The sequence below is a fragment of the Equus przewalskii genome, chromosome 1, assembly GCF_037783145.1.
Source record: "Equus przewalskii isolate Varuska chromosome 1, EquPr2, whole genome shotgun sequence".
Lineage (NCBI taxonomy): Eukaryota > Metazoa > Chordata > Mammalia > Perissodactyla > Equidae > Equus > Equus przewalskii.
In genome coordinates, this window is record NC_091831.1 from 141,850,960 (window position 1) to 141,868,034 (window position 17,075).

The 17,075-nt window shown below is 43.2% G+C and overlaps 1 protein-coding gene across 2 annotated transcripts; it reads right to left on the reverse strand.

Annotated features, from left to right (window-relative positions):
* Nucleotides 1-238: 238 nt before the first annotated feature.
* DUT (deoxyuridine triphosphatase) lies at nucleotides 239-13,712 on the reverse strand. Of its 2 annotated transcripts, none has more exons than XM_070624542.1 (7): nucleotides 13,432-13,712; nucleotides 12,203-12,341; nucleotides 10,214-10,305; nucleotides 8,088-8,132; nucleotides 2,318-2,392; nucleotides 2,086-2,156; nucleotides 239-1,668 (listed from the first exon to the last, which is right to left on the reverse strand). In XM_070624542.1, the coding sequence occupies exons 1-7, from the start codon at nucleotides 13,454-13,456 to the stop codon at nucleotides 1,612-1,614; spliced, it is 504 nt and encodes a 167-aa protein (XP_070480643.1). In that variant the 5' UTR covers nucleotides 13,457-13,712; the 3' UTR covers nucleotides 239-1,611. The 2 variants fall into 2 exon arrangements, with proteins under 2 accessions (XP_070480643.1, XP_070480640.1); XM_070624539.1 differs by lacking the exon at nucleotides 13,432-13,712 and adding an exon at nucleotides 12,892-13,371.
* Nucleotides 13,713-17,075: the final 3,363 nt, after the last annotated feature.

A 17,075-nucleotide genomic window follows, 5' to 3' on the forward strand; every position in this document is an offset into this window, starting at 1 on the left:
CTCTGAGCCCATTTTTGTCATCTATAAAACAAGTGTTTTATCTGTTCTCCCACAGGTATACTATGAGAAAGAAATAAGCAGGTTGTAAAAGTGCTTAAGGTAGTCGACTTTCAATAGTGGTAACTAACACTAAGAGAGTAAGCTAAGGCAGTATCTCTCGGTAGTTGATCAGACTATTTGTTCTTACTCATTTGTTAACATGTATTGGTCAGGGTTCAGGGAATAGAATCATTCTGGCTAGTTTAGCAGAAAAGAATTTATTTAAATTTTATTGATTTCAGAAATAATTTACATCATGACAGTACACACGGGCACACATAAATGTTTAATTCAAACAATCTTCACAGTATTTACCCATCTGACATGTTTCTGCTTTTTCTATTCAATTTTTTTAAATGCTAGTTATGACCCACTGAGTTGACTTCATGACTCACTAATGAATTGTGACCCACAGATGGAAAATACTACATTGCAGGATATTAAATGGCCCAAGAATCACTGGAAGCACAGAAGACACTAACTCCAGCCTGTGCTTCTAGGAACTGGGTGGCCAAGTGAGCTGCCAGCTCCAGAAGTAGAGTCTTCATGACCCACACTAGCAAAATGATGCTTCAGGAGTCTCACACTAGAGCATCTGATTGACAAAGCCTTAGTGATGCCCAAAGCCCCATGCAAAGGGGTCTGGGAAATACAGGAGAGGAAAGCACACCTGGAAGGTGATAACAGATGTTAATCAAGCTAATCCAGGGAATCAGCCCCTATCCACAATGAAATGCTGCTTAGACATATTTACTCAAAAGTAGCTGGCCTCGACATACCTAGTGGCCTAAACATCTATCATTACATGTATTTTATCCCTATTCAATCCCTAATTCAATATTTTCTTGGATACAGCCTATTATCGTTACTTCAGTGAAGGAAACTCATACAACTACAACTTGTACAATTTACTTGATGGAATGAAATTCAGAGGAACAAACCAACCGCAAATTCCCAAACTACATTTCCTTTCACAAACACACCTCTCCACCAGTCAACCCGGGGTCCACCGAAAGGAAGATTAAAAAAAACAAAGAGAACACTAAAAAAATACACTGAGGATTCTCTTCCTCCCACCTTCACAAAGCATCTTAAATACATAACAAAAATTGTTTTAGACCAATGAAGAGAAAAACAAAGAATAACTTTAACTTCTTTTTGTCATCTTTTAGTTCAGTTTATGCAATAATTTGCATCTGTGAAAGAAATCAAATTTGTTGAATGAAAGGCACTGCTTATGATTTATAAAGCAATTGAAATAAAATAGCTTGCTGAAGTGAAGGGGTAGCATTCAGTTGAGTTAAATCAGACAGTCTTTTTTGGATGTGTAAATAATGTACATCTGATTAACAAAACTGTCTGCATTAGGTCGCCACAGAGATTCATACAACAACCAAATGCAGAAAAACACAAGAAAGTAAGTTTCTCTGTGATTCCAACAGAGGTGCCCCTTCCCTGAAAAGAAGAGAACAAATATCTTTAGAAGTTAAAGCTATTAAGTCTACAGAAGTACAAAACACCAAAAACGCTTTAAGAAAAAAGTACGTTTTCTCATTTTCTGTTCTTGGAATTTTAATTTTTTCCAGTGGAACCAAAACCTCCTGACCCCCTTTCAGTGACATCCAGAACCTGAAAAGACATAAAGGTGGTAAGCCATAGAGTTAATTCCAGACCCTCTTGCAGTTCTCCCCAGGGCCTAATTTGTAAGACTTTTACTATTGCTATCATCTTTTCAAAAAGGAGATTACAAAAAGAAAATTAAATTTTTAAAAAGCTCCAGAAATTAAAATACTGGATAATTTTCAAAGAAGCCAGGGAAATCCTACAATTTCACAGTATAAATGATTATCCAAAGTAATACTATACAATAGCTATGAAAAACATTTCAAGAAATTCTAAAACTAAGATTTTAATTTTGCTTAAAATAGGACTAGTCCTATACACTACTATTTACTTACATACAGCATATAAATCCTCAAAATTATACTTTTCTCTTCCCTTAAGACGTTGCGTGGTTCATTCCCTACTCAGCTTTAAGATACTTACTTGAACTTCCTCTATTTCTGGATAAAAAATCCGTTCACAAATGAGCTGTGCAATTCGATCACCCTTTTTGACTTGAAAGGAAAAAAAAACCAAACAGTTTATTAGTGACACTTCATTGATGCATTCTCTGTATTCTGCTTTGTGCAATGAGAATTAGGAGTCAGTATGTGTGGTCTACAGATACACAACCCAGAAAACTCAGTGTTTACATGACTGTACGTATTTAACATACCTTCAAACTTTTCTTTGCCAAAATTAAACAGTACAACACCAACATTTCCTCTATAATCTTCATCTATGACACCAGCTGGGGAAAAGAAAAATATTAGTTTGATTTATGCTACCAAAACACTGACGGTGTAAGATTACCTCAAAATCATTCTTATCTAAGATTTTCATCCTTACAACTGAATAAGCGAATCTTGCTCTTGTACTATGTAAAGTCTCAAAGCTAAGAAATGTTATTACTAAAATGCAAATAAGAATTTAGAAAATGGTCCTAATTTTCCAACCTGTCATTCTTACACATGGTGACCATTTCCTACCCTAAACCCAGAGCAGGCACTTCTCATCTTGGACGGTTGCCCCAAATTGCTCTCTCTAAACCTACTGTCTATCTGTTGCGCACCTGCCGAAGACCAGAGATCTGCATTGGAATAAGTCAACGCTGACACTGTTAAGCAGCAGTCTGGCGAGTATCACAACGCTCATTTTTATAATCAAGATGGAACTGAACTTTTCAGTTCACATTCTTCCCCTCCTTTTAATCTGAGCCACTATCCCTTCTTAGAGCATGATCTCTCAGAAGACATTAGCACAAAGCTTAATAACAAGTGCACTTATAGAACTGCGTGTTATTAGTACCTGCTTGAGTTTATAAACACAAGGGCAGCACTTCTTTGCAGGAGAGAAACTGGAGCCAGGGCCCTGCCTTGGCCCAGCGAGGTATGTTTACCAGACTTGTTAGCATTTTCCTTTGTGCTAAGAATTTAAAATGTTTCCATAAACAGAAGCACAGATAATAGAGGTGCACCAGGGCTTCTCATTTCTTTTAATATTGAGACATAATTCACAATTCAACGGAAGTGTATTCAGAGTTGTGCAACCAATTTTACATTTTCATTACCCCGGAAAGAACCCCTCTACCTATTAGGGGTCACTCCTCATGCCCCTCTCCTCCACTGCCAATTTCCTTTCATACATGTCAATGCTTTTCTCTCAGTTTGTAAAATGCTGGATAGGATTCACGTGAAACTAAGTAAATGTAGCTTCATGTTACATCTTCTTATTAACACCCCATTTCCTAAAAAAAACCCTTATCAAAAAAAAGCGGGGGCCGGCCCTGTGGCCAAATGGTTAAGTTTGTGCGCTCTGCTTTGGCAGCCCTGGGTTTTGCCGGTTCAGATCCCCGGCATGGCCATGGCACTGCTCATCAGGCCGTGCTGAGGCGGTGTCCCACACAGCACAAGCAGAGGCACTCACTACTAGAATATACAACTGTGTACTGGGGGGCTTTGGGGAGAAGAAGGAAAAAAGAAAAGCTTGGCAACAGATGTTAACTCAGGTGCCAATCTTTAAAAAAAAAAAAAGAAGGAAATAAAAACAATCAGGAATTTAGCTCAACCGGTACTAATGCTAGTCGGCCAGACTCATATTTGAAGGTCAAGTGAAAAGAAAATTTTTTCTTTTTACAGAACAAGGGTAAGTACTCCCTTTCAATTTTCTCATATAGGGAAAAAAAGCAAATTTTAAAAAAAGGTCTATCGTGGGGAAAAATACTCAGAAAAGCCATCATTTCAGATTTTTTCCAGTGGACTACAGTAGAAGTTTAAAGGGACACCTGTGCTTTATGAATGAATTACTAGGGATAAGTGAAATTGAATGTATGCACTTCTTAAAAGGTTCCTGACACATAGCTAAGAGTTTGAGTTAAAGATAAATAACTTTTTGGGGCTGGCCCCGTGGCCGAGTGGTTAAGTTCGCGCGCTCCGCTGCAGGCGGCCCAGTGTTTCGTCGGTTCGAATCCTGGGCGCGGACATGGCACTGCTCATCAGACCACGCTGAGGCAGCGTCCCACATGCCACAACTAGAAGAACCCACAACGAAGAATACACAACTATGTACTGGGGGGCTTTGGGGAGAAAAAGGAAAAAATAAAATCTTTAAAAAAAAAAAAAAAAAAAAAAAAAAGATAAATAACTTTTTCCCAGTGAGAAGGGCAAGTATGGAAGCGGCTGAAGGGCAGCAGAGGTGGTTCCTGTCACGTCTAGACTGAAGGAAACTGTCTATTCTTTTCCAGTTGCAGAGCAACAACACTTTCCCGATCAAAGAATACTGAAGCCTGGTTCCTTTCCCTACTGCCCACTGACCATTAAATTAGTCCCTCGTATTTACTCAAAGAATTGATATAAAGAAGAGACCAGCGGTTTCTACATTATCTATATGGAGAAAGTTCTGGCTGCAGATTCAAGGAAGAAAGCCCTCAGCAGAACACGTAACTCTATGCTGGAACAAACGCACAGAAGACATGGACTCTCCATGCTGGGAGAGCGGAAGCACAGCTAGTACTCATTTACCGGGAATGTGTTAGAGGAAGACTGACTTCTGAGCTCTTCTTTTTCTACTTTATTAGAAAAATGTTAGATTATCCAAATAGTGGAAATACACGTAAAGTAAAAGCTAATGATGTTTCTTTCTTTCCTCACTTAATTATCATAAACACCTTTTGAGATTACTACATGTAAATCTTACTCATTCTTTTTAGATGCAAGATGTGGAAACACAGTACCAACATTTCCGTGTACGTCTTCTCTTACATATTATCAGACACTTGGGTTGCTTTCACGTTTTGCTATCATAAACAAAGCAGCCCTTTACCTATGTCCTTGTGTATCAGTGCTTTTTATTCTCATCAAATAGGTTCCAAAGATCACTTTGCTGGGTCAGAGGGTATGTAGATTTTAAATTTTAATGGACATTGCTAGATAACTTTGCAAAAATGGGGTAGCAATTCACATTTCTATCAGCGATATTTAAGAATGCCCATTTCCCAAGTCCTTGCCAGCACCAGGTGGTAGTGATCTTTTTAATTCTGGCCAATGTGATGAGGGAAAAAGGGCATCTCACGGCTTTACTTTGCATTTCCCTGATGACTAGTGAGGCTGGACTTTTTCCCTCCATACATTTGTTGCACATTTGCATGTCCTCTTCTAGATTTTATGTTTTTTTAAATCTCTTTGGGTATTTGACTCTTTTTCATGACTGCAAGTGTTTATTTTTTCACTTTATGGTATCTTCTACCACACAAAAACACTCCCTTTCTGTAGAGACCTTTGCTATAAATCTGTAAAGCAGTCCTATCCGGAGTACTCAAATGGGTGAGTGTCTTGAATTCTGCAAAGCCAGGTGATCTACCAAGATTTTATGCTTGGCACACAGAAAGGTGAAAAACTTTTAACCAAAAGAAACGAAGTCATTTGAAGTCAGTTAAAATGTATGGCAGAAAAAAAGGCCCTCAATTAACACTTTTTTTTTTTTAGCATGAATGCCAATAGTATAAAAAATCCAATAGTTCCAAGTTCATTTATTACTCAAAGGTGCTTTGACCTTCCAGAAAAACCCAAGGCTTATTCTTTTTCTATGTAAGGGGCATAAGCGTCAGGGATATTTCTCTTCATGAGAAAGCAGAAAGTATTTTGAAGTTATCACTGGAAAAATCATGCATTGGAACTGGCAGAGTGATTAACTGACTTCAGGCAAAAGTTTTACTGTGTCAAGACTTTGGCATGTCACTTGTTGGAAACCTTCTTTAGTGAAATCCATCCACACCTACCAGATGTGAATTCTGAACAGAATCCTGCATACTCAACTTTTCCCTTTGACCCTTATTTACAGCCTGGGATTCCTAACCTCTCTCTTCTGAAATAAAAACTGGGGCCAACTATGATAAACTTGTGCGTAAGAGACATTTTTAAGATACTCTGCATCCAAGAACACACCACAGGGCGATTTTATGAATAATACCACACCAACCACCAGGCAAACTAACTTTCCATGTATTTTACATGAATTTTTTGCAGAGCGTTGTTTTAGAGCAAAAATTAGTAACAAGGTCAGAAAAAAAGTTTCCACATTAAAAAAAATCCATGAAGTCCCTAGGGGACAGCAAATACAACTTACAGGGTCTACTATGTGTCAAGCCGTGTTAGATGCTCCACATTATCATTTAACCCTCCTGCCCTTCAGAGACAAGCAGGCTAATTTTCATTTTACAGAGGAGGAAAGTGAGACTCAGAAAAGTTAAGTAATAACTAGCTAGTTGGTGACAAAGCTGGGACTCCAATCCAGTTGTTACTCCAAAGTCCATGTTCCTTTTACAACTCTGAAATTTCTTTAAAAATATATACAATCATTTATATCCTTAAGTTATAGTCCTAAATTACCATACTTGACCTTGTAAAAGTGTTTTTGAATATCAAGCATAACTGAGCCCTGGCGATGCTCAACCCAAGCGGGCTGACCATCCCTGCTGGGTCAAACTCAGCCCCTCTTCAGCCCCTAAGAACTACTTTTGGCCTCCTGTCTTGCCCCATAGCACCACCTAGTGACATCATAGGGGGACTGAAGGGCAGGCTGGAGACAGCCCAGGACAGGCCTGAGCCTGTGCTTAATCCCTGCAGTGCAGGTTACAGGGAGCTAACTGAGGACAGTGCTTGACTGCTGGAGCCAAAGGACAGGGTGATCCACAGCCCTCAACTGCAATGCAAAGACCCAGGGGGCTGGAATCATATGCATGGAGATTCCAGTTTTTAACTTGTCAACTTGGGCTCATTTCTCAGCCAGTTTCCTCATTTGCTAAAAAATAGCTTTGTAAAAACAGCGGCAGGCAGAGAATCTAGCATAGCCACTTATCTGAGGGCCAAGACGTTTTGCTAGTGAAGCACTTGCCATCAATGAGGATAAAGAAGCGTCAGGACACGGGGACCCCATCAGTGGGGTCTACACTCCAGTAAGGAGGGGATCCGAAGCAAGGAAGCCATATGAGGAAGGTGAGCATTTCGCTACAGTAAGGGCAGTTCAAGATCCTGCAGCAAGGGTGGCTAGCAGAGGAGGCTGGGACTCCTTCAGGAAAGAGACCCCGTGAGGAAGTAGTAAACTCTGGAAGACAGGAGAAAGGCTTGTTATAAGGGAAATAAGAGCCACTGAGGACTTGCTCAGCAAGAAATGGAGATGGGGGCTGCCCAGTGGCCGAGTGGTTCAAGTTCCACGCACTCTGGTTCAGTGGCCCAGATTTGCACGTTCGGATCGTGGGCGCAGACCTACTCCACTCATCAGCCATGCTGTGGAGGCGTCCCACGTACAAAATAGAGGAAGACTGGCACAGATGTTAGCTCAGAGCTAACCTTCTTCAAGAAAAAAAACAAAAAAAAGAAATGTAGATAGGGAAGCACAGTTTTCTCTCCTGACTTTATGGAAAGATTCTCCTTTTATATTTTGACAAACATGGCTGGCTTTCTTAGAGTTAAGAAAATTCTTACAACATAAATCTGCATTTCCTAGAACCTTTTGCTTAATTACTTAATAATTAATTACTATTATTAATAATTACTTAAGGAAAACACAATTGCTTAAATAATGACATAAAAGCTTTTTCTTCCCTTACAATAACAACTTTCTTCCATGAATAGTCATTTTTGGACTAAATGCAGATTATCACTAGACTAAAAATCTTACCCATCGAATAGTGTCTAGTTAGCCTATCAGTAAAATAACATGCATGTCACATAATGGTCACTTAAAATTTAGACATAACCAAATAGCATTTAAAACTCTATCATAATTGTCTTACTTCAGAGATGGAAATTTCTAAAAGCTAAGATACAACAAAATCATTTCCTTTTTCTGAAAATAAAAATAAAGTTTGTCACTTGATTACTACCTCTTAAGCAAAGATAAAGTAAATACTTACAAATATTTCCAGAATAAAAATGTAAATGTATTACCTCCTACATCTATGAAGTGTTTTGCAGCCAAGCCAGAACGTGGAGCTGAAAAACAAAAAGGAGAAATTGGCTCTTAAGGGGGAATGGTGATATTGGATCCAAATGAGACAATTTAAGCGTGTCACTCTCATCTCCTGTAACACCTATGTCTTCTTCTTAACTTTAGCAGGTGGTTCCAAATTAAAGAATGTATTTATCACAATCTATCATCAAAGTAGAAGACAGTTTAGAAAATATTGACAAGGTTTAATTCAAAAGGAACTTAAATCACTCCCCCATGGCTGTAGTCGATGGAGGATCTAAGGTGGTGCAGCCGTGGACTCTGGAATGAACTGAAAGGTGAGCAAGGGAGGACAAGCCTAGGCAGCTTTGTCCAGAAGGCTGGCCACAAAGGGAGGACTGTGGCTGGCAGGGACACAGGACTGAGGAAGAGGACTTTTGTTCTGAGATGGGAGTTCTGAGCATGTTGCACTGTAGATGGGAAGAAGTCAGAGACAGTCAGGCACAAACCCAACCACGAGGTTAGCCTAGAACTTGGGACCCCTACTCATGATTCAGACGCCAAAAGACATGTCTATAGGAAACAAATGAAGCAGAAGAGAAAAGGCCTAAAAGCAGTCAAGCAAAATGCCAAAAACTCAACTTTAAACACCCAATTCCACTATGACTTTTTCTTTTGGTGAGGAAAATTGGCCCTGAGCTAACATCTGTGCCCGTCTTCCTCTATTTTATGTGGGATACCCCCACAGTGTGGCTTGACTGAGTGGTGCCAAGTCCACACCTGGAATCCCAACCTGCAAACCCTGGGCCACCTTAAGCAGGGCACATGAACTTCACTACGCCACCAGGCTAGCCCCAATTCCACTATGCTTTTTATTCTTAAAATGAAAAAAATAAAAAGCTAAATCTATAACTGATACTTGCTGACTTGAGCATTGGGCCTACCATTAATTATCCTAACTTCTAGTATTTTATTACGGGATAACTTAAATGAGGCACTTTGTCAATAAATGCTGCCCCTTCCTGCCTTTACTTTTATTTCACTCCATCTTCTGATTACCCCCGGCAAGAGACACTAAAAACTCGGTCAACGCTGCCAAAGAGATACGAAGAGAGAGCTCATCTTGTGTCTCTAAAGGCCAAAGTATCAGCAGTTCTCGCCCTCGGGGCTAACAAGACAGTGGTAGTCTAGCCGCACCCCCACCCCCACGGCTCACAGTTCCATTTGCTCCTTTACGTTTACTCTGAAGTTAGCTAGAAACTACACCCTTGAAAAGAAGTTCTAAACACTCTCGCCAGAGACAACTGACTCGCTCCAGAAAAGTCAAACCTACTGAGGTGCACTCCGTTTTGTCCTGGCCACTCCCACTCTGAGGGAGCTAGCACACTGAAGAGTCTCCCTTCCCCAACACCCCAGGGAGGACCCACAGCAGTTAGAAGTTTTACTCTTGTGATACATAATGCCATGTGCCATTATCCTAAGCCTGTGTCTATTCTTTTTTTTTTGCTGAGGAAGATTAGCCCTGAGCTAACATCTGTGCCAAATCTTCCTCTATTTCGTATGGGGGATGCTGCCACAGCATGGCTTGATGAGTGGGGGCATAGGTCTGTGCCTGGGATCTGAACTGGTGAACCTGGCCGAAGCAGAGCACATGGAACTTTAACCACTCAGCCATGGGGAGGGGCCCTCTATAGTCTCATATAACAAACATTAGCCATTCTCATCACCATCTTCACAAAGAAATTTGACTTCTTATGCAATCTGATTCTTGAAGGGAAAGTTAGTGGTTAACACTGGAAAAAGCTCCAGTTAAAAATCACCTATTTATATTTGCAGTTTTTCTCACAGCGAGGAGTTATGAGAACAACCTCCTGGGCCAATGTGAGCCTCCTGAAAGCTCAAGTAAGTAATCAGAAGGAAAAAAAGCAAAGAGAAGCAAAAGCAAACACATAAATGAAAGTTTTCAGATGGCTGCATTTGCCATCACAGATGACACCTCTTTATTTTAGGACACAGGCAGGGTCATATCCCTTCCTTCCTTTATAGCAGAAATGAAACTAAGCTGAAGGAATATATCACAAAGGAAGAGCCTGACACATAGTTACCTGTATCTTAAATCACTTACCTACTCTTCCATAGCATCCAGACGGAAGAGCTATCTGAATGTCGGTTTTCACAAGGGCTTTCTCCATAGGCGGTACCGTGTAATCATAGGCACTAGGAAGACAGTGGAAGAAAATAATTGGTAGTTAGATATAGTTAATTCTTTGTGAATTTGGGGGTGAACAAGGTGTCAACATGTAAATGTATTCTCCCTTGCACAAAATTTTGTTGGGAAATGGAGGTAATAATCTTGCAGGAGGGGGCAGAGAGGCAGACTTTTAAAGGGTGCATGCTTCACTAACATGGTATGAAAAGAGGAAGATAAAGAAAGAACCAAGAAAGAAGGGGAAATAATTGCTAATAATAGCTAACATTAAGCCCTTACCATGTGCCAGGCATAGTTCTAACTGCTTTATATAACTCATTTCATTCTCACAACAATCCTCTAAGCGATTAGGGAAAAACTGCAGAAGGAAAGGGGAAAATGAGTGGACAACACAAGGGGAGGGAGAAGCGTGTTGCGTCTACTCTGCTGGTCTTTGTAGTTTACCAAGCTTACCATGCTGTGGCCATGAACTTCACTGGCTGAGGAAGGGTGGGTCTCTGTGAACCCCTGGAGACGGACACTGCTGAGGAACTGATTCTCTAAGGTCCACCCAGCAAATGCTGCTACCAGTGCTATTACTGTAGGCCCCTCCTTGATAGAAACGTACGAGATTTCACAAAAGGCAGGACTCGAAGTTACTTTGGAGACCTTAATTAAGACTAGTAAAGGGGTACTATATTTTTACTTATTTCGTTAGAATTTCCTCTCTTCAAATAGCTAGATCCTAACTTATTAAAAAGACCGGTTATTATCATGTTTATTTCAGTATGCAGAAAGGCACCTGTGTTTTTAGGAGGATCCTTAAAGCACATTAAATCAAAGACTCTCCTAAGACTCACAACAGTGTTCAGATATGGTGTAGTAAAATTCCATCACTCTACGTTTATCCATGAAAGTTACAGCACTGAACTATACCCCTTTCAGCCACAATAGCCTTTAGCTCAATTTTGTTTTTCTTTCTTGTCTCCCTTACTATCATCACACACTCCTTTCTCCTTCTTCTGACTTAGACCGGTAGTTCTCACATTAGCATTACCTGACATGCTTTAAAATACATCCTAAGGCTCAGGATTTAGTCATGTAATAAACACTTTCTCTCTCCATTATCACTTTTCACCTACGTTAAAGGTTCTAAGAACTGGGCACAGTAGCCAAGAGGAAAAAGCACTGAATTCAGGGTCAAAAATTCTATTACCTTCCAGCCTTGGGCAACCAATTCAACTCTTCACAAACTCCCTCATCTGTAAAAAGTAACACTCATCTTCTTCAGGATTGTTGCGAGGATTAAACTAAAGACTATATGGGACAGTTTTGAGTACACGTAAAAAGTGCCGTACAAATGAAAGGGTGTGGTGGTATTATCAACATCTCCGATTTTCATTGTCAGATCCCTTGAAATTCCCAGTCCTTGGGATAAACTTGAATATGGACATATAGAGAAATCCTACTAATCCTTGAAGCCAGAAGCAGCTGAGGTATTTTCCTACTCGTGGCTTTTCTTTCTACTGAGCACAGGATCACCCTCTGGCCACTCCCTGAAGGCCAAGGCGGGCCTTACTCATCTCCGCCTTCCGCGTGGAAAGGGGACAATGCATGCTGCAAAACTAACCACGTCTCAGTGCACATTTATTGATATTTAGCTACCGGTCTACACTCTTTGCCCAAATCCCTATTGAATTATGCTAAAAAGGAATGCTAAAATTTCCAACACCAAAAAGGGCAGAAATCCTATATATATCAAAAAGCGTTTGTTTCTGTGATCTTTGAAGAGAACGTTTCAAACCGTGGCTGCAGAGGGCCTGAATGTAAGCTACCAGGGCTGAGAGCTCTAGAACTAGGGAACTGGGCTTTCTCAGCGGGGGACCGAGATAGCAGAGGCGCAGGCAGCCGGTGGTCCCCACTCACCTGTACAGGTCGTAGCCCGCGGCGCGCGCGGACCCCTTGGTCGGGGCGGTGGCGTGCTCCGACAGCCGGGTAAAGCGGAGCCGCATGCCGCTGCCCTCGGCGGGCCGGGCCCGCTTGCTGGGGGAGATGGCGGGGGCCTCTTCAGAGCAGGGCATGGCAGAACCCGACGGGAGCCGAGGCGAGAGCGAGGGAACAAGAGAGCGCAGAGTGAGCGTGGGTTCAGAATCTCAACGAATTTTAAATTTCCCGCCAGCAACTTCCCGCCCCACCACCCCCTCCTGGACGAGCCCACAGCTGTGGTTGAAAGGGGAGGCAGGATTCAAATTTGGGGCTGGAAATCGTTCTCAGAAAGCAGATTTGCGGTGGCAAACTACTGAGACTTTCTACCCTTTCCAAACTCAGCGCACGGGTCTAATGTAGGGGGGCAGCTTCGGTGGCCTCCCCCTCATACAACAGAAAGCCACCGTGCTCCCTCCCCCCAACGAGGGAGCCCAAATGGACTCGCTCCCGCGCCATAGGGGCTGCGCGCCCTCTCGCATCCCCACGTCCCACACGCCGCGCGGCTTCCTGGGGACCGCCTGTTGCGCTCGTCTCGTCCCAGGCCTCGGGCGGGCGCGCGGACCCCGGCCGGCCTCCCCGCTTGCCCATGCCCTGGGAAGAGTGTCCTCCAGCCCGGGCCCCGACGTTACTGGCGCCGTGGCAGCCTCGGCTCCGGCTGCGCGCGCTGGACGGCTGCCGGAGCGCCCGGAACAGCGCAGGGCCTCTAGCAGCTGGGGCGAGGGGCGGGCCTGGCCGGAAGAGCCCCGCGGCGTGGGCCCTCGGCCGGGCGCCGGGCGCGTCTGGAAACACGGAACGGAGCAGAGACGGAAGGAGACGGCCGAGTGCGGGAGCAGGGCGGAGGGGAGGCATGGGCCCCGAGGTTTGAGCGCCGGTGGGCTCGTCCCCTCCTGCAGGCGCGCAGCGGGCCTGCGCTCTGCAGCCGCGTCCGGGACGGTGACCTCGGAAGCAGTCCCGGCAGCCGCCGGACGCTCAGGGGCGCGCAGAGGCCGCCCTCCCCCCGGCGCAGGCCTGGGGCGTCGGAGCGCGGCGCCCTGCGTCCTGAATGCCGCCGCCGCGGCCGCCTCTGCATCCCTCCATCCCTCCCGAGACTCTCATCTTTGCTTTGGCGCGCGTTTTCCGAGACTGTCGGCGAGGCTCGCGGCCCCGGCCCTGCCCCTCAGCTGATTTACCTGGGGCCGCGCCGCCCGCCGCCATGACGCCCCAGGTTCTAGTCTCAGCGGCCTCAAAGCAACGGAACCGACTTACGCTGCCGGTGACAGTCGCTACCGGCGACGGTTCCTGCGCTCCGTGCTCCGCCCTAGGCACGGCAGCGTGTTCGATTTCCTTACCACGCCGAGAGCGTGAGACGGTGCATTGTTTCCTTTTAAAGCGGCGCGGGGGGCAGGGTCTTCGGCATAGTCGCCATGACAACTCAGTTGCAATCCTAGCACTGTTTCGGATGACCCCCCGGAAGCACAGAGGGGACCCCTGTGGCTGTGATGCGAAGAAACATCCTGGGCCACGCTGATATAACTTAGAGTCGGGGGGAGTAACCTTCTAGTTAATTGTAATTGGATTTTTCCGGGATACAGATATCTCCAGAACTGAAGCAAAATCTGGAAACCAAATTGTAATGCGCTTTGTTTAAATACACACTATAGGGCAGTTTTAGAAAAATGACACATAAAAATGTTAGGGAGTTGTTGGGAAGTCTTTGGACTTCCTTGCTGTGCCTTTCTTTTTCAGGCCCTACCTTTTCAGTGTCCTTTACTGGCTCCTGTGAAATGTTGGAATTCCTCTAGAGGAGGTTATGGGTTATGCTCTATTTACACTGTCTTCCCATGGCTTTAAATATGTATGCCCTAAGGCCTCCCCATATTGATACCTCTAACAACAGGATCCCTGGTACTTCTCCAGCCTCACCGAGAGCCATCATTTAACAGTTTCTAGACTCACCAGACTTTCCTGCCTATGAGTCTATACACATCGTTTCTTGGTTTACCCTTCTTGTGTTTCTAGTCTCAACTCTTCGCAGAAAGGCCTTCCCTAAGTAGCTGCCCTGTCTTCCCCTCAGCACCATTTTCTATCACAGTAATTAATTTTTTTCTGTTCACACCACTTATTACTACAATCTGTGCTGCTTTTATGTGTTTATTTTCTTGTTCATTGTCTATTTGCTCAAGTAGGCATTGGTTCCCTGAGAGTAGGGACCGTGTATGTCTTCGTTCACCATTGTATTCCTGGGGCCTAGCTTAGTGCCTAGCTGGGAAATGGAACGGTGCTTGATAGCTATTTGTTATAGGAATGAATGATAGACTTCTCGTCCATTCCATCCTGCCCCTGTATATATCACTTCGCAAAGTCTTTTGATATTTCCGTCCACTCTTTTAATTTTTAATCAAAAGCTTTCTCCGTATAGTGCTTATTCAAGACCTACAGTGAAATGCAGCAGTCCGTGCCCTCCTTGTCCACCATCCCAGCCTCCCCTAAGTCTCACTCCTCGGGCAATACTTCCAGCTTTCTTTGGCTCTTTCAGCTGGAATTTACCTCCCTGTTTCTACGTTATATGTTGTTTTTTTACGTGGCATAGAAATTATCTTCTGAGTTAGAGTAGTTGGGGGTTAAGTCTCTTACCCCTCTGTCTACCCCATTCTGCAAATAGGTTTGTAATGGTTTTCGGATAAGTTAGCAGTTAGTATTTACTTTATCATGACTGTAAATACCATTCACTGCTGGGAAAAGTAGTGTGATGTGATTATTTTTTACACCTGTCCCCCTCAAGTTAATAATTGCCCTGTTTTTGTCTTTGTCTTAGTACTGGTGTTTTTAATTCATCTATTGCTTGCTTTTTTCACTTCCTCCAGTGGACCCAATACCTCTCTTACATCAAATGAAAGACGTCAAATCCCGCATCAGTTCCGTCTTTCCTCTCCCTCCCTCCTCTAGCCTCTTGCTCCAATCTGTGCGGTGACCCTGCAGTCCTGCCAGATAGCTGTCATCCTGGGACTTCCCTCTGCCGCTCTCTTGTATTGGAATCCTGGTTTTATGGATCTAGTGTCTTCTGCTTAGTTTACGCCCTCATTTTGCTGAAGTGCTTTCTCTAGTAATTTCCTTATAAGTTGATATTATAAATTGTTTTGAGTCCTTGCATATCTTAAAGTGGAATGACAATAATGACTCCCTTTACCTAGACCCAGATAAAAATTCTCACTTTGTTCATGAAACTTCTTTACAACCAGTAATGAGCTCTGCCTTATCTCTCATAACACTTACCGTATCATTCGTTAGCCATATACTCCCATTGTGTAATCGGCTCATGTGTACACATTTTATCTTTCATGTTAGTGAGTCATAAACTTTTATGACGGCTTCAAAGCATTTTATTTAGTGTTTTATACAAAGAGTATGCATTTGGCTCCATATAATATCTAACACCAAGGAAGTGTTCAGCTATTTCTTCTGTTAAGGTGAATACAGAAAGTGTTTATTATTGTTTTTCATCTGAGGTTATTTTACATGAAAAAGAGAAAAGGGCGTAATCCAACTGGAAAAGAGTAGGAGGTTATGGGGCCAGCCTGGTGGCACAGCGGTTAAGTGTGCACTTTCTGCTTTGATGGCCTGGGGTTCGCCAGTTTGGATCCTGGGTGTGGACATGGCACCGGTTGGCAAGCCATGCTGTGGTAGGCGTCCCACATATAAAGTAGAGGAAGATGGGCACGGATGTTAGCTCAGGGCCAGTCTTCCTCAGCAAAAAAGGAGGAGGATTGGCAGCAGATGTTAGCTCAGGGCTAATCTTCCTTAAAAAAAAAAAAAAAAGAGGGGCTGGCCCCGTGGCCGAGTGGTTAAGTTTGCGCGCTCCGCTGCAGGCGGCGCAGTGTTTCGTTAGTTCGAATCCTGGGCGCGGACATGGCACTGCTCATCAGACCACGCTGAGGCAGCGTCCCACATGCCACAACTAGAAGAACCCACAACGAAGAATACACAACTATGTACCGGGGGGCTTTGGGGATAAAAAGGAAAAAATAAAATCTTTAAAAAAAAAAAATAAATAAAATAAAAAAGAGTATAAGGTTAGAGTTCTGAACCAGTAAGCATTTAATAGGAGATTCCTTATGATAATTGAAATATAATCTGATTTAAGAATACACCTTAAATTCAAGATACTATAGTAAGAAAGAACTAGACATGTTCCACCCATAGTTTATTTCATGCTGTTTCTCTATCAGAATATAGTTATGCTATCAGTCGTGCTGATTAGTTCAGTTACGTAAGTCTAGTGCCAGTTTGCACCTGCTAAGAATTCAAGTTGGTACTTTACAAGCAAAGTTGTCCTTCCTACCTTTGCCATTATAGGGACTTTTCTCTCTCCTTTTAACAAAGACGTGCTGATTACTTTATGCCAGGTATAGTCTAAGTGCTTTATAAATACTGACACATTTAATCACAACAGCCAGAGGGAACAAGTGCCAAATATCCCCATTTTACACATGGGGAAACCAAAGCACAGAGAAGTTAAATAATTTGTCCAAGATCACACAATTCACAGCTAGAAAGAGATGGAGCCAGCACTCAACTTCAGGTAATTTGGCTTCAGAGTCCTTGCACTTAGCCACTCTACTCTGTAGGTTTATATGTGTCTATTGAGACTGTGATAACTGTTCTTAAGACTGAGCCTGCTGCTGGCGGTGTCCTTCAGGTCTAGGAAAAATGTTTGTAGTAAATTAACCAGGCTTTCTTAGTTTCACAGTTGATCACGCCGTCTGTGAAATCCATCTCCACCAGGCCACGCTCTGGTTTTCCTCCCGCCTCACTGGCTGTCTCTTCTAGTTTCCTC